At 49.5% G+C, this 18,012-nt stretch overlaps 1 protein-coding gene and 1 long non-coding RNA gene across 5 annotated transcripts in view; both read right to left on the bottom strand.

Moving 5' to 3' along the window:
- Positions 1-18,012, bottom strand: part of KMT2D (lysine methyltransferase 2D) — a 1,692,256-nt gene that overhangs the window by 914,609 nt on the left and 759,635 nt on the right. For all 4 annotated transcript variants that reach the window (XM_086963706.1, XM_086963708.1, XM_086963710.1 and 1 more), the window contains 3 exons: positions 7,798-7,922; positions 7,400-7,565; positions 7,217-7,297 (listed from right to left, as the gene is read on the bottom strand). In XM_086963706.1, the coding sequence (XP_086819832.1) occupies positions 7,217-7,297; positions 7,400-7,565; positions 7,798-7,922 (372 nt within the window). The remainder of the gene's footprint in view (positions 1-7,216; positions 7,298-7,399; positions 7,566-7,797; positions 7,923-18,012) is intronic.
- On the bottom strand, positions 12,034-14,838 carry LOC147748728 (uncharacterized). Its single transcript, XR_015309590.1, has 3 exons — positions 13,622-14,838; positions 13,033-13,569; positions 12,034-12,981 (listed from the first exon to the last, which is right to left on the bottom strand). It is a non-coding gene; the product is annotated as an uncharacterized LOC147748728 (long non-coding RNA).

The raw sequence follows: 18,012 nt of genomic DNA, 5'->3' as shown, positions 1-18,012 counted from the left end.
TAGGGCCCTGAAAGGGGATGACCTTAACCCTAGATATCGGTTCGCAGAACGGGGAGGATGGGTGGGTCGGTAAGGAATCTATCACTAACTAATGTCTCTTACAGATATATCGTTACACAAGTAGTAACTTGTGCATCTGAAAGAGACACGTTAGTGATAGATTCCTTACCTTAGAATAGATACCCCAGCAATACCAACCCCGTGGTGGTGGGTCTGCGAACCAATAATCACACCAGAAAGTCCTGGAGGACGGAACGGCCAAAGTAGCCATCCCTCCGGACTGGACTGTCCAGGTAATAAGGTCTTGCAAACGGGTGCAGCGAAGCCCACGTAGCCGCCTGGCAAATGTCCTGCAAGGGCACACCTCGGCCCAAGGCAGTTTTAGTGGCTGTGGCTCGAGTGGAATGAGCCCTCAGCCCAACAGGGGGTTCCTTCTTAGCCAAGGAGTAACACGCCTGGATACACAAGATGATCCACTGGGAGATGGTCCGCTTGTGCACCACTTTCCCTTTTTTAGCGCCCGCGTATCCAACAAAGAGTTGATCTTCCACCCGGAACTGTTGTGTGCGATTCAAATAAAATGAGCGCACGTTTTGGGTCCAGACGGTGGAGCCTCTCCTCCTCTCTCGAGGGGTGCGGAGGCGGAAAGAAGGTGGGCAAGGTGATGAATTGCCCAATGTGGAAGGCTGTGACTACCTTGGGTAGGAAGGAGGGCCTCGTTCGTAACACAACCTTGTCCGGATGGACGGAAAGGAAAGGAGGCTTACAAGATAGAGCCTGGAGCTCACTCACTCTCCTGGCAGAGGTGATGGCTACCAGGAAGGCAGTCTTCAAAGAGAGAAGGCGAAGAGGGCAGTTGTGAAGTGGCTCAAAGGGAGCGCACATCAAACGTAAGAACCAGGTTCAAGTCCCACTGAGGCATCACAAAGGGAAGAGGAGGAAATCGTATGAGTGATGCCCTTCAGGAATCGATTAACGATAGGGGACTTGAACAAAGAAGGTTGATCAGGCAGCCTCAGAAAGGCTGAAAGAGCTGAGAGATAGCCCTTGACAGTGCTCAGAGCAGAGCCCTGCTGGGCAAGAGAGAGAAGAAAGAGGAGAACCTCCGAAAGAGGGGCAGAGAGGATCCACAGCCTTTGCTGTGCACCATGCCACAAACTTATTCCACCTGCAGGCGTATACCGACTTTGTGGAGGGACGCCTGGCTGCCAGAATGATGTTACAGACTTCAGGAGGCAAGTCAAATGGCCTCAACTGTCGCCGCTCAATCTCCAAGCATGGAGGTGGAGACTGGACAGGTTCGGGTGGAGGACCGTCCCCTGCTGCTGTGACAGAAGGTCCTCCTGAAGAGGCAGACGAACCAGGGGATCGGCTGACGTACTGAGTAGCTCAGGATACCAGTACCTTCGTGCCCAGTCCGGAGCCACAAGGATGACTTGTGCCCGGTCGCGCTTGATCTTCTTCAGCACTCTGGGCAGAAGTGGTATAGGCGGAAAGGCGTACAACAGACCGCAACTCCACTCGCGACGAAAAGCGTCTCCGAGCGAGTGCCGCCTTGGAAATTCCAACGCGCAGAACTGATGACCTTGCGCGTTCTCTTTGGTGGCGAATAGATCTAACCAAGGCTCTCCCCACTGCAGAAAGAGACCTTGCGCCACGTCCGAGTTCAGACGCCATTCGTGATCCATCATGCACCAGCGGCTGAGTTCGTCCCCCCTGGCGTTCAGAGAACCTGCCAGGTGTTGAACCATCAGATTCACACCCTGATGTTCCAGCCATTGCCAGAGGCGCAGAGCCTCCTGGCAGAGGGTTCACGACCCCAACCCGCCTTGTTTGTTGCAGTACCACATGGCGGTGGTGTTGTCCGTAAACACCTGCACTACACTCCCTCGGACAGACGGGAGGAATGCCTTCAGTGCTAGACGAATCGCCCGCAGCTCCAAAAGGTTGATATGGAGCCGGGACTCCGCCGGAGACCAGAGGCCTCTGATCTCCGCCTCTCCCATGTGGCCTCCCCAGCCCTGGAGGGACGCGTCCGTCACAACCACTTGCTCCGGTTGGGGAAGGGAGAGGGATCTGCCGTTGACCCAATCGTGGTCCGTGAGCCACCACTGCAGCTGTCTCGCAGTGCCCTCCGAGATCAGGACATGGTCAGACAGGTTGCCCTGATGCTGGGCCCACTGAAACCTCAGGTCCCACTGCAGAGCCCGCATCCGCCACCGTGCGTGATGCACCAGAAGGATGCAGGAGGCCATCAGCCCCAGAAGCCGCAGCGTCAACCTGACCGAAACCCGGGATAAAGGCCGGAAGATTGGAATCAGAGCCTGTATATCCCGAACCCGCTGTTCGGGCGGGTAAACCCGAAACTGCGCCGAGTCAAGAACCGCTCCGATGAAAAGGAACTTCTGAGAGGGGCACAGGTGCGACTTCGGCACATTGATGGAAAATCCCAGCTGGTGCAGGAGATCCGCCGTAGTCCGGAGGTGGCTGACGACTGTCTGGAGCGAGCCCGCCTTCAACAACCAGTCGTCGAGGTAGGGGAAGACTGAGACCCCCAACCTGCGCAGATGAGCTGCGACCACCGCCATCACCTTCGTGAACACCCGTGGGGCGCTGGTAAGGCCGAAGGGAAGTACGGTAAACTGAAAGTGCTCGTGGCCTACCGTGAACCGCAGGTAACGCCGGTGGGCCGGCAGGACGGGGATGTGGAAATACGCGTCCTGCAAGTCCAACGCTAACATCCAGTCTCCTGGGTCTAGGGCAGCTAAGACCTGAGCCAGAGTCAGCATTTTGAACTTCTTCTTCCGGAGGAAGCCGTTGACATTCCTCAGATCCAAGATAGGGCGTAGGCCCCCTTTGCCCTTCTTGGGTACCAGAAAGTAGTGGGAGTAGCAACCACGTCCTACTTCTGGCCCAGGAACGCGCTCGATGGCCCCCCTTGGCCAAGAGGGCCGAAACTTCCTACTGCAGAGCCGCAAGTGATCCCCCGATACGCGGTGTTGTTGCGGTGGCAAGGCTTGAGGAGTCGTCTCGAAGGGGAGGGAGTAGCCCTTCCGGACGATCTGCAGCACCCACCTGTCCGAAGTGACAGTGCGCCAGTGAGAGTGGTGATGGCGAACCCTGCCTCCCACTGGCGTCACATGGGCCGAAAATCACGGACTAGGAGGGTTTAGAGGCGGATGCTGCGGGGGAAGGTGTCGACTGACCTCGCCTGTTTCCCCGACCGCCTCCGCTGCGGTTTCCACGGCCGCCGCCGCGCTGGATGTTAGTCTGCGGCGAGTGGCTGGCGGCACTTGTGGGGACACCCCTTCCTTGGCCACGAAAGGAGCGAAAGGAACACGTTTGCTGGCGCGGGGCCGAGAGGCCCAAGGACTTGGCCGTAGCCCTGGAGTCCTTAAAGCGCTCAAGCGCGTGGTCAGCTTTGTCGCCAAAGAGGTGACGGCCATCGAACGGCATGTCCATCAGAGTGTTCTGGACATCTGCCGAAAAATTGGCGCATCTCAGCCAGGCGTGGCGTCTCACCGCCACCGTTGTAGCCATCGCTCTGCCTAGCGAGTCGGTGGTATCCAGCCCACACCGGATAGAATACTTGGCTGCATCTCGGCCCTCCACAAGGGCTTGGCCGAGTTTGGCTCGTACCTCCAACGGACACTCTGGCAGCACTTCCGCCACCGTCTCCCACAGAGAGTGGGTGTAGCGGCCCAAGAGGCATGCGGTGTTGGAAGACCGCAGTCCCAAACTAAGGGAGGAGAATATCTTTTTACCATAATTCTCATACCTCTTGGATTCCCTGTCGGGCGGAGCCGACGGGAATGCGGTCTGGGAATTGGAGGCCTGGATGACCAGACTCTCGGGGGTGGGGTGGGAGGACAGGAAACATGGGTCGCCCGGAGCCGGGCGGTGGCGTCTGGCCACGTTCCTATCTACGGGCGAACCCGTAGCGGGCCTGGACCAAGTGCCCAAAAGAACGTCGGTTAAGGCCTCATTAAAGGGCAGCAGAGGCTCAGCTGAGCATGACTGCGGTTTAAAGACCTCTGTGAGGAGGTTAGTCCTCAGGGCCGCGACGGGGAGCGTAAGGCCCAAGGCTTTGGCAGCCCTCGTCAACACCACACTATAGGTAGCCCCCTCCTCCGAAGCCACGGTAGGAGGAGAGACAAAGCCAGTGTCTGGAGAGGTGTCCAGGCCACTGGCCTCCCCAAGGTCTCCTGCCCAGTGCTCCTGAGACTGACACTACTTGGTCAGAGGGTCCTCAGACCCCTCCCAATCCTCCTCATCACCCATCTCCTGAGATTCAGGGTCGTAATTGAATGAGGTCAGTTCATAGAAGTAAAAATCTCCAAACGGCGTCGGGTGCGGCCCCGAGAGGCTGCTCCTCGACGTCGGAACCGAAACAAAGGAGGCATCGGGGCGATGCCGCCCGAGGACGGCGCCGGGGGTGACACCGGACGGACCGACGCCGGGGGGGTCATAAGGTCCACCGGTGACGATCCAGAGCCCGAGGAAGGCCCAGCGGCGTCCCGCGGCGCCGGGCCCGAAGGCGCCGGCGGCGCCGGTGCCGCTGTTCCCTGCGGCGCCGGGCCCGAGGGCACCGGCGGTGTCGGGATCGTGGGGCCCTGCGGCGCCGGTCCCGAAGGCGCCGGCGAAGCACCAGGCGGCGTCGGGGTCGAAGCCCCCGACCCGCTAGGGCCCCCAGACGGGTCCGCTGGGCCCGAAGGCGCCGTGGAGCCCGTCGGAGGAGAAAGGGACCTCATGGCCATGAGGAAGCGCTCAATCTCCTCCGGTGTCGCGTTCAGCCCAGGGACCGGAGGGTATGGGGCCGGACACGACGCCCGCGACTCCCGAGGAGTCGCGTGGGCGGTGTCACCCGAACCCCTGGCCGCATCGCGCAAGCGTCGGTGGGGAGTCAGAAGAGCGATGATGCCTCTTCGACTTCTTGTGTTTCTTACCTGACGACTTGGACCCGGAGGAGTGGTGCCGACTCCCGGAGCTGTGACTGCTCCGTCCCCGCGACCTGTCCCTCGACCTCCCGTGGGACCGGGACCTCACTCGGCGCGGGGCCGACTGCCGGAGTTCGAGCCGCCTGCGGGACCGCTCCCGCCTGGCTTTCCTCGAAAGGGCCCGACAGTCGGGGCAGGCCTCGTCGTCGTGGTCGACGCCTAGACACGTCAGGCACAGGCGGTGAGGATCCGTGACCGACATGGTGAGGTCGCAATCGTCACAAAGCTTGAAACCAGGCATCCCTACGGCACCGATCGTAGTCGCAAGACTTCGAAAAGGATCAAAAATGATCACAAAAAAGTTAGTCAAAAATTGACTGGGTTACTGCTTTTTCCAGATCTGCGCTGGCTGGCGCGGAAAAAAGAAGAACTGACGTCAGCACGCGGAGGCGGCGTCTAAGTACTCCGACGACGTCATCACGATGCCGACGACTGACGCGGAGCCGCAGACGACGCCTACCGACGCGCAAGGGTACTGCTACACAAAAGTTTCCGGATCCAGTCTGACGCCTGGGGATATTCTAAGGTAAGGAATCTATCACTAACGTGTCTCTTTCAGATCCATGCATTAGTGGCAGATTCTAAAAATCTATAAACAATGTTGTTAAATGGAGTTCATTCAGGCCAGAAATTGGTTCCCCTCTGTGTGCCTGGTATCATATGCATACAAAGTGACCTTTACATACGCTGTGAGGACGTCTGTTTATCCAACCCACATTCTATTTCCATCTTAGGTCTCTTTTACTATATCGGGGGCACTGGAAAAAATTATTAAATACATGGCCTGTACTAATATAGCCACAATTATGGAAGTCACAGGAATTACTGTTAGCATGAGCTGAAGCCATTTTAATACGGAATCTATTTGCATTAGCCATGTGTTAGCCATGTGATTCTGCCGTCCTCACTGTTGCCTGCCTTCCTACTCTGCTTGAGTCATCAATTGTAGTTAACTCCTTTAGTACTGAGCCAGAGCACTGTGCATGCTCAGAAAGGACTGTAGTTGCTAGAATGCACCTGTTTTAGAATGTAACTGTCAGGCTGTTTTAACTGACTAAGCTGTCTTATGTTCCCTCCCACATTGCAGAATAAGAGATTTTTGTCTGCCCATGTTAGTCGATAGTTATTCTTGTACATGCTTGTACCTCCTCTTTGAGTCTCCATGCTTATTCAGCAACGAACAGAGTATATAAACCCCATTGTTCCTGTATTCCTTGTACTATCTCATACAGTGCCCGAGGGTTCTGTATCGATGTAGTCCCACTCATGAGTGATAAATAAACTTGTTTTTATATTCCAGCCTCTGTGTTAACACTATGGCTGCTAAGGCAATTCCCCTCCTGTGCTGGGAATTGCCATTTTGCTAGTGTCATGACGAGCTCAGCTCGTCATGAGCACAGCTCCAGGCTACCTCATGACGAGCTGAGCTCGTCATGAGCATGGAAGGGGTTAATCTCCATCTTGTTGGTTTAAGGACCAGTGGACTGATAAGGGTGAACCCCTGCAGCAGTGAGCCCCTAAAAATGCTCATTTGTCCACACAATGTACCAATGCACCGAAATTCATTTAAGCCAAGCATTGTAGCTCCATGGAGATTAAGTACCTCTTTTGTGCTCTTCTGCTACCCCAGGGTTGTACTTTCCAGTTATTGTGAAATTATTCGCCTGTATTAAGTCGGTGATTCTGCCATGAACTGTGAAGACTTACCCTACAAAAAACTTATCATGCAACATCGCTTCTGCTTTCTGTCAAAGTCTGATTTTCGTGTGTATTTCAGTTTTGGAAAACAGCTATCAAAACAAACTAAAGTGTCCAGGTGTGAGTTTCCACCAACCACCACAGAAAACTATATATTTTTTATGTTTGAACACCAATTTTGTTATCAAAACTTCAAACACTACCCACTACTCAAGATCAAGACTATTGAAGCCAGGCCAATGCAAAGCCTGTGAATCTGTAGCAGCCCCATGCTGTAAAAGTACAGAAAGAAAAAATATTTTCGAATCCTCACCCAGAGAATCCACAAAACAGTTCCTTCCACTGCTTAGGTGCTAACCATGTGAAAGTAAAAATTTGGGAGTGGTTGAATGGACTCAAACACAATCAAGAGATGTAAATGAGATGAAAAGTAACAATTCGGTATCAGCGGAGATGATGTAATTATCACTTTAAAACATTACCCAACACTATAGGAATGGCTGCCAACCTACAATCCTCACCTGGGTTTTCGGTTTTTGCCTCAAACACTTTACTACACACCTCGTGGCCAGCTAATGCGATAGTCACCAGCTCTTCCTCACCTGCAAAACAGTAAGTATTGTACAGATATTACACAAACACCAAAGTAATGTTGGAACAACACTGCTTCCACATTAACAGTTCTATGGCAGACTCATCCTCACCTTTCTGATTTGACGGAGTCTCTAGTCCATCTCCTGCCCCTTTAAAAGCCATACTGGAAATGCAATCACTCTTGGCTTTCTGAGTGCTCTGCCGCATGGTTGCATCACCGGAAGACAGTAGTGCCTTTCGAGTTAGATCGATAAGATCCTTCCCAAAGAAGGCCTCCTAAAAGCCCAACATAAAAGAAGTTGAGGAGATAGATGACAGTCAACAGAAAGATCAACCATATTTCCTAGATCACCTTATCTATGCTAGGTAGCAGTATCTCCTGCCACAGACAAAGGACCTAATTATTTGGGGGCAGCATTTCGACAAACAAAGCCAATAACCAATATTAGATTAAGAAACTCCTGTTTTAATACTTGGGAATAATGTCTCCTAAATAACCATTCCTCACCTGAAGATAGGCTGGGAACATGTCCTCCAACTTGCTCTTCTTCCTTCCGCGACGCTTCTTCTTCTCATCTCCCTCTGTAGCACCAGCCTCCCCTACACCATCCTTTGGGCCGTCTCCATGGTTAGCTGTGAGAGACAAGTTACTGATTACACAATTCACTGATTACACAGGAAAACTGCAACACCTGCTATAAAGCTTTTCTCAGGCTCTAATCTTCAGTCAGACCTTTTAGACAGTCAACAATTGCTTTTAATCTAGAATGTCTATAACCTAGGAGGACTTTCATTGCAGGAAATACTACTCTCAGCGAAGAGCCTGGCACCTACATATAGAACAAGTTACTTGCTTTGATAATGCACTTTTAAGCGGGTACCCGAACAGCAGATTAATCATCCATTTTTTAATTACCCCGAATGTCAGACTTGTACAACTTTGAACAATTGCTCTCATGCACTGGCAGGTGGAGCCATTGGATTCCACTGAAGCTATGCACCGCCTCCGGAAGTTATGGCACACAGCAGTATATAGGCACCACCCCTGCCCTGTAACGTATAGTCAGTGTAGTTTTACAGCTTGAAGACATTTTTTGGCTTCACATGCTGTGCATTATTCCGCCATCTAGCTGTTGGGTCCTGAATTGATGAATTTGTCCTTTTTTTCTGTTGGTGGGCGTCGACATACCACCATTTGGTGTCGTCCTGTGACATCTACGTGCTTCCTCCAGAAGCTCCTAACTTTGGTCGCCATCTTGTCTTATCTTCCTTGATGGAGGAGGGTGGATTCGCTAGTGAATCCCAAAAATTCTTCAAACTGCAAAACCACACCGACCGGTAAGAAACTATACGTTTTGCAGCGTGGTTCTTTTCTGGATTCACGTTCGGTGCATAGACAATGTAGCGGTTTGCTAGACTTGTAGTGGCTGGGTAGAAGATTAGCACTGGTTTGTGAATAGATGTTGCAAGATTTTTTGTCCTACTTGTGCTTCTTTATTCATTTGAATGTATACACAGTAATGTTTCGTGAACATGTGTAATGAAGACCATGTTGCCGCCAGGCAAATTTCCGGAATTAGAGTATTGGCTAGAAAAGCAAAAGTAGCATTTTCCGTTCGAAGCATGTGAGCTGCAGATCAGATGCTGTGCATAGACTAAAAAGCAGTTATCTCCCAAAGCGGTGGCTAACCTGTAGCTGTTGCAGTGGTCTGTAATAGAGTACGTAAAACTGCTTGGCCCACACTAGCTTGCAGTCTTCCTAACACATCTACAAAATAGTGTTTTATGAATGTGTGAGGTGTAGACCATGTTGCTGCTTTGCAGATATCATCAATGGGTATATTTCATAAGAATGCCATAGAAGCCCCTAGTTTGCGTATGGAGTGCGCTCCTGGGGGAATTGTTAAAGTTCTTTTTGCTTTTGCATAGCATATTTGAATGCACTGGACTATCTACCTTGCAATGTCTGATTTTGATGTAGGATTGCCTTTATGTGGTGTAGCAAAAGCGACAAATAGTTGTTTTAGTTATGCGGAAAGGTTTTGTCCTTTCTATATAGTAAAGAATAGCTCTTTTCACATCTGACGTGTGTAAAGTACGCTCTGCCACAGAATCTGGTTGCAGAAAGAACACATTACATGTAATGGGGTAACCCTGTAACCCTCAGAACCTGGGTGGGTAATAGACAAAATAATAATGGTTCTGTCGGACAAAAATACACACTGCTTTAGTATTTCAATGTTTCCTTTTGCAGGTCTCGTTCCTAACCAGGATATCAAGACAGGTGTACTAATACATTCGCAAACGAACACACTGACCACAAAGAAAAATGAAAGCAATTTTTACTCAAATACTTTCACATGTGAAGACAAATTACTTCAATCACTGTCCCAAAACGAATATTTAAAACATATATGGCACAAAACCTTTGTGCTAAAGCATAATACACACTAAAAACAACAAGTAAAATGTGTTACTTCATATACGTTTTGGAATCAACATATACAACATATATATATATATATATATATATAGTTGTTGATTCCAAAACGTATATGAAGTAACACATTTTACTTGTTGTTTTTAGTGTGTATTATGCTTTAGCACAAAGGTTTTGTGCCATATATGTTTTAAATATTCGTTTTGGGACAGTGATTGAAGTAATTTGTCTTCACATGTGAAAGTATTTGAGTAAAAATTGCTTTCATTTTTCTTTGTGGTCAGTGTGTTCGTTTGTGAATGTATTAGTACACCTGTCTTGATATCCTGGTTAGGAACGAGACCTGCAAAAGGAAACAGAAAGAACACAGGCAACTCAACAAATTGGTTGATATGAAAGGCAGAAATTACTTTTGGTAGAAATTTAGGGTTGGTCCGCAGAAGCACTGTTTTGGTGCATTTGTAAGAATGGTCCTTCTATGGTTAGTGCCTGAATCTCACCCACTCTCCTCAGAGATGTGATAGCTATGAGGAAAGCTACCTTCCAATTGAGACATTGTATTTCACATCTTTGCAATGGTTCAAAGGATTGACCCATTAGCTTGGTGAGGACAATGTTGAGATTCTGCACTGGAGCAGGTGGAAGTCTTGGAGGAATGATTCTTTTAAGTCCCTCCATAAATGCTTTGATGACAGTCACTCTAAAAAGAGATGTTTTCTGATCTGTAGGTAATCGGCTATTGCAGCAAGATGTAGGTGTATGGAAGAGTACGCTAAATTGGAACGCTGCAGATGTAGTAAATAGCAAATGTTGTTTTGAACTGAAGCGTTCAGTGGATCTGTTTGATTGTTATTGCAGTACATCACAAATCACTTCCACTTTGCTGCATAGCATGCTCTTGTGGTAGGACATCTAGCCTCTTTGATAATATTTATATACTGGCAGACAATTAAGGTAGCCAAACTCTAAGATTTCAGGTGCCAGATAGCAAGGTTGAGATGGCTGGGATCTGGATATCATATTTCTCCATGGCTCTCAGTGAGCAGATTGGGAGTGAGGTGCAGTTTTTGGTGAGGAACTACTGAGAGCTCCAACAGGGTTGTGAACCAGGGTTGTCCAGCACATTTGGGAGCAACTAGGATTAATGTCAGGGACGCCTTTGAGCTTCTGAACCACTAATGGAATGAGAAGGAGAGGCGGAAAAGGGTAGGCAAATATCCCTGACCAATTCCTCCATAGTGCATTGCCCTCGGACAATGGGTGTGGATGTCTGGATGGAAGTTTGGGCATTTTGCGTTTAGGTTTGTGGCCAACAGATTTAGGTCTGGAAAGCCCCACATTTGAAAGAATGGGAGGAGAAATTGAGGTTGGAGTTCCGATTTGTGAGTCCGTTGTCTTTGATGATTGAGCAGATCTGCAATCTGATTGTTTACTCCTGGAAAGTGTTCTGCCAGGAGAAACATTCTGTGATGTATGGCCCATCTACAGGTGGTCCGTGCTAGTTGTGAGAGCTGGAGTGTGTGTCCCCAACCTTGTTTTTGTATGTAGTACATTGCTGTCATGTCTGTACGGATCAGCACAGCTTTGCTTACTAGATGAACTCGAAACGCTTTCAGTTCTAGAGAAATCGCTTGCAGCTCTAGATGGTTTATGTGAAGCTGCTTGTGCTGCAAGCTCCACAAGCCCTGAATTGTATGTGTCTGGAGATGAGCACTCCAACCAGTGAGCGACGCATCTTCTGGCCTACCCTCATCCCTATCCCCTTCATCCTGTGGGTCAGGTGATAGTGGTGATGAATTAGTGGGTGTAATGAGTAGTTGAGGATTAGTAGGTGAAGGAGGTCCCGCACAAGGTGGTGATGGGTTTGTACCCACATTCCTTTTCTTCAGGGGTATGTGATGCTCATCTCGATGGGCCAATTTCCTTTTTTCATGCAATTAGGCATGAATATGTCCAGTATCTGGGTTAATAACCAGTTCTTTTTGTTTCAGATCAGAAAGTGGAACATCAAACTGAGGCTCTTTTGTCAGCGTCTATTTTATATTTACCTGCAGTTGTCGGCGTCAAAAGTTTCGGCTTGGAATTCTTTGGCACCGAAGATTTAGGCTTAGATAAAGATGGAACATGGACATGCTTGAATTTCGACGTCTAGGTTTTCGGCTCTGCGCCGGCATGAGACAGACCGAGCCGGAAGGCTTTTCTTTGTGTTTCGGCGCCGGGCCCAGGTGCAGGGTGCTCAAAACTTTTTATCGGTGCCAACCTTGGCCCACAGCCAGAGCAAGGACCAGAGCCTTTTTCGGTTTTGGTTGTTGGGGCAAGGGGGTTTCTGTACTCATGGTACACTGACCCGGTATAACTTGGTTCTCTTCTTCCATGTCGGAGTCAGGCTGGGACACTGAGACATGTTCCTCTTCCTCGGCTCCTTGAGGGTGTGTATCTTAACGGTCGGATGCCCGGTACGGATCCACCCTGGTGTTGCATCTCGTGATGTTGAGCCCGATGGTAACAAAGCGTCTTCTTTGATCCAAACGTTCGGCACGCGTTGCAGTCTTTCTCGTTGTGTTCCGGGAACAAACAGATTGAACACTTTGTGCAGGTCGGGGTGCGAAAACTTGGCACGATACCCAGGACAGAGCTTGAATGGAGTCCGTTCCATCGACTGCTAGCGAGCCTGGTGTGGTTAGGCCCAATGCCCCTCCACGAGTTTTCCGATCGAAGATTCTTGGTTCGAGACGATATGCAGAGAATGAGGAACGTGATCGAGAACAATACAGTTGAGGGTAGTGGACTGCTCGTCGAAGGGAACCCGAGAAACTGTTCCAAACCGGAGCGCAGCAACACACATTCGAACCCGATGGCAGAAAAAAAACAATCTAGCAATGGACCGAAACGGATCCAACCCTAGATGGCAGGCTATGCACCGCATGTGGTCTACAGCTGACATGCCTCGAACCAGTCTTTTCCGTTGTGATCTTTTTGGAAAGGCACTCTTTGAGGCCCCCATTGGGAGTATTTTTTCCATTTTGGCGTGTAACATTTTCTAGTGGGTGGCTTCCTTGCCTCTCGAACTGTATTTGTGCTTTCTGGTACTTTTAGGTGTGCAAATTCTAGGACCTCAGGAGCCATACTGCAAGGCTCAGGCTCCCGGGTGAAGTACTTTCCCCTTTTGCATTGTTTTTAAGTCTTGGCTTGTCTTCCTGGCAATCTGTGAATTTATCCTTGAGATAGATCCATTATCTCTGATAACCAAGACTGGCTCGCCCATTGTGGGGCGATAGATCCATTATCTCTGATAACCAAGACTGGCTCGCCCATTGTGGGGCGATGAGAATCATTGTCATGTGGCTGGTCTTGCATTATTGATCACTCTGTGGAGAAGTGGCATCGATGGAAAAGTGTAAGCAAATCTAGTTGACCAGTCTATCCATAGCGCATTCCCCACGGACTGATGGCAAGGATGCTGAATGCGAAAAGTTGGCATTTTGCATTGTGGACTGTTGCAAAGAGGTCTGCTTGCGGTGTTCCCCACTGTGAAAAATCTTAAGGAGTTCTGTTTGATTCAATTCCCACTCGTGGGATGATGACGTTGGTCTGCTCAGCCTATCTGCTTCTACATTGTCTTTTTCTGGTAGGTGTACTGCTATTATGTTTATGTTCCTTGGGACTGCCCACGACTGTCCACATCCAGAGGTGCTGAGCTAGAGTCGAGAGTGCCAATGACTCTGTTCCTCCTTGCTTGTTAATGTAAAACATGGTGGTTTTGTTGTCGGCTTGTATTAGAACTGTCCTTCAGTAGATCTCTTTCTGAAAGGCCTTTAAGGCTAGGAACATGGTTTTTAACTCTAGGATATTGATGTGCTTCAGTTTCCTGCTGTTTCTACAATCCCCTTACTTTGAGGTTGTTCATGTGCGCGCCCCAACCTATCTGTGAAGCATCTGTCATTATGGTCACTGTTGGAGTTGGTTGTGTGAAAAGTCTCACTTGTGACAGGTTTGTTTGGGTCCACCATGCTATTTCCTGCTGTACTGCATGCATGACAACCACTAGATCCTCCCAACTCCTAATGCTTGTGACCTGGTTTCCTTGACCACAAATCACACTAGCCTCTTGTGTTTCTTGTTCATGGGAATGTGTAAGTGGGCATCCTTTAAGTCTATAGTTGCCATGTAGTCTTCTTTTTGCAATTGAGGAATCAACTCTTGCAGTGTTGTCATTTGACCTTTGAGTCTTATGAATTTGTTGAGAAATCTGAGGTCCAATATCGGACGCAGTGTTCAGTCTATCTTTGAAATTAGGAAGTATGTGGAGTAATGTATGAGTTACTTACCTCCGGTAACAATGTATCTGGTAGAGAAGATTCTAGTCGCAGATTCCTTCGCGTAGAATTATCCCCAGGCGTGAGACTTGATCTGGAAAACTTTTTGCCACAGCATACCTGCGCGCCGGCGGACAGCATTATGCTACTCCGGGCCAAGCGTTGTCCGCGTACGTGACGACAGCGAGGTCGCATAAGTCCCACCCGGAGCGCCTATGTCAGTTTTCTTCAGAGAACTTTTCCACGCCACAACGCGGAGCCAGCAGGGAAACTGTGGAAGCATGGGAACAGTGTGCGAAAAAGAAAAATGAAAAAGGAATGGTGATGAAGAACACCAAAAGAAGCAGTGCCAACACAGCAGCACCCAAAAGCAGGGAAAGGAGAAAGAAGAGTACACAGCACTGAACAGCTACCCTGCCAGTCATGAAAACAGACAAGGAACATATGCAAAGTGTCATGACAACATGTAGCGGGACTACAACCCCAACCAAGACCCATGAAGGGAAACCAGTTCCAAGACAAACAGGGAACGACAGACCTTCAAGGCAACCCCAGCACAGAGTGCGACCACCCCCCAAGGGAGCCAGGGCAGGGCATGGCCAAATGACCCACACCCAGAGGGTAGCAGAGGAGCCAGGACCTTCAGAAACAAGTGGTAGGGAAAGGAGGGACAAAGGAAGGCCATTCCTCAATCCTGGAACAACCAGAGCAGAGGAACCCATGAGTACCTATAGATCCAACCTCAACAGTGCCAAAGCACAGGAAGGAACAAAAAGCAATACAACGGTTCATCAAAGAGCAAAAGAATGCACACACTCATCAAGCCATCCACTGGGAGGCGAGTGCAGAAGGGCAAGCCTAAGGGTCCTCGCAGAACGGGGAAGAAGGGCAGGCCGTGAAGGAATCTGCAGCTAGAATCGTCTCCACCAGATCCACTTTTACCGGAGGTAAGTAACTTTTACATCTGATAGAGACTACTAGCCACAGATCCCTTCCCGTAGAATAGATACCCTAGCCATACCCACGGGGAAGGAGGGCCTACGGAAGGACCCCACCAGCCGGGACATAACAGAGGCCCACAGGGGACTAGTCCAATGGGCAGGGCTAAGAGCCCCGTCCTCCCAGGCATAGGGGGGTGGGACCCCCACAAGCAGAACACCACCGACCCCAAGGGGGATGTAGGAAGAAGAAAGGATTTGAAGAAGCCAGTTCACTCACAACAGGGGAACCAAGGGCAAGGGCAGGGAGGCCGAAGCACCCCACGCCCCTACAAGGCAACAGAGCTTCCATCCAATGCCAGAAGGAAGAGGAATTAGAAAAGCCTAGAGGGCCCAAGGAAACGAGGGAAAAGAAGGACATAGACAGAAGACCTTCATAGACAGAAGGTAAAAGACCAGACACAACGGCGCTGGCAGTAATAAACCGCCAGAAGCAGGAAGAACAGCCCGGAGCCCCAGGAGAACTGGGAGGCAACGCCTGACAAAGGGAGAAACACAATCATCGCAGCCGCCAGGACAGGAGCAGGAAGGCGAGGAACTGCCCAGACACTACTATGAGGTGTCCGCGCACACAACCTAAAGAACCATCAGCAACATACATAAAAGCCATAGAGAGCAGGGTCCCGAAGGCGACCAGAACTCCCTAGCAGAGGGCAAGCTATATAACAGCTACCACTACCCCACAGAGGGTAAATTAAGTCCCAAGATAGGGGAACCCTCTTTGGAAGAAACTTCCGCTGCAGAGCAAACAAGCATTTGCAATGCAATAGGTCTCGGATTTACGCAATTTTGAGCTATTGACATTGCAAATAACAATGCCTTTTATTTTTGTTTTCGTTTTTAAAACAAATAAAAGGGCATGGTCATAGCTTAAACTTGTGTAACTGCAAGACCTATTGCATTGCAAATGCTTGGTTTCTTTTGTCCGCGGGACCTGATAACGCATCGGTCATGTTGGCTTAGACAACATAAAACGTTTAGCAATTTCAGTGATTCTTTACACTGTTACACAGCTTTTGTTAAGTTGGTGGAGGTCTCTAGGTCAAAGGTCAGCAATTCTGCTAAATAAACCTAAGAAAACGGTCTAATATTTTTTTGCTAAACTATTTCAGACAAAGGATGTAAGAAGCTAGCTCAACATGCTCTCACGACATATTGCTAACATAATGCATTTAATAAAGCTGTTTTTCAGCCATGACCAAATAATATAAAATCAGTTTCTATTAAAATTAGGGAATTCGTGAAATAAGCCCCCTGTCCCTGTTCAAATGTTGATTGAATTTAAGAAGCTGGTAATACTATTAGCCTTCAGCAGTAAACCATGATAATACTGGCTTCACTTAGCAGCAACTAATGACTGACACTGCAAATACCTCCATAAGTGAGTAGTAAACAGGGGTGCCACTTACCTGAAAGCAGCACTGGGACGCCGCCACCGCCGAGAGTCATTGGGGGCCAAAACGAGAAAGCAGAACCCACGCCGCCACCGGCCGAGAGTCAGCTGTACCATTCTTCGCGCCGCCGCTCCGGGACCACAACTCCCGGCAGGCTTTGCGGCGGCGCGCACCGCTACCGACGCGCCCGCACCAGGAGGTGCACAAAAGCGGCACAGAAGCCGCTTCGCCGGACGCCGGGCAAAGCCCGGGCCCGTTTAAGCCCGTTAAAGACCGGGTAAGACTGGACTGGGCCATCCCTCTTATATTTGAACTAAAAGATATACTCTGCTTATATGGACCACACATATCTAACATTGTTTATAACGTCTTGCTAAGCCCTAGCAGGTTGTCAACTATCCTTCTGAGTGCCACCTATTTCCAGCTATCATGACGACGAGAGGTATGAGGAATAAAGCTGCTCAGGGTGCTGCACCGGTGATTGGCCCAATAGACCAGTTTATCAACAGAGCCAACGATGCCATAGACCAAGGCATACTTTTGTTGGACCGTAGGGTCTTATTAGATCTGGCTGCAGCTAAGCGCTCCTCACTGGGATTATTAGCGTCAGTAAGGACACCCAATAACCAGCGGGTAAATAATACGTAGTTGAAACACTTGCTGACATCCACACAGTCCCAAATACGGTCGACTTGTCGGCCTCGCTGGCCCTAACGGACTCACAACTTAGTCAACCGCTGGACAAAACCCCTGAACTTTTTGTTACCCCGAGGCGGGTAAGTCCTGCCTTGGAAACTTCCAGGGGCAAAAGGGAGGGTGCTATACCCAAGAAAAAGAGCCCAACAAAAACAAAAGTCAAAGGGAAAGCTCATACTACATTAACCGATTTACCCAGTCCACAGGCCCAGGGCCAAGATTTTTTAAGGCAGGAAGAGTCACAGACTAATCACATAGATATTTTAACTCCCTCGTTAAACGCAGAAAATTCTATTGACACTGACAGCCCGGAGGGTGGGTGTAAGATCTGTGGGTTAAACAATCAACTTTTAATCAGATTAGGTGAACTTATAAAATCGTATATACAGCCCATAGCAACGTCCCTTTCAAATCTAGAAAAGAAATTGGCTGATTTGCAGGCACCCGTAAAAGCCTCTAAGGTGCGTGCAAATATCCCCAAGGGAGTAGAGGGGGCCACAACAGGGGTCCAAAACTCGATTAAGAATATTCGCCCCGTAGGCACTCCAATAACTAAAGCTACCGTTCAGGCCACCAATGTAAAGACGAAATCTACCCCAGTAGACGCGAAAAAAGACCCTGCGTTCCAAAAAAACGCCGTCACACTTGACTCGCAGAAGGTTGCCCCAGCTAAACCAGCAGGGATACAACTTGCCAACGATAGGAATAGGGGGAGAACTGCGCTTCCAGTACATCTACCCCCGGATTGTAGCCCCTTTGTAGTGATAATGACGGGGGTTCCAGAGTTGAGTCCCAATACGATGGAACCTAGCTGGTCCCTTAAAAACAAGGTACAGCACTGGCTTAACATAAACAGACCATTGCCCCCACACTGTGCGA

This window comes from Lissotriton vulgaris, chromosome 1_1 (genome assembly GCF_964263255.1).
Source record: "Lissotriton vulgaris chromosome 1_1, aLisVul1.2, whole genome shotgun sequence".
NCBI lineage: Eukaryota > Metazoa > Chordata > Amphibia > Caudata > Salamandridae > Lissotriton > Lissotriton vulgaris.
Note: the sequence above shows the minus strand (reverse complement) of the source record. Positions and strands in the feature narration are given on the sequence as shown.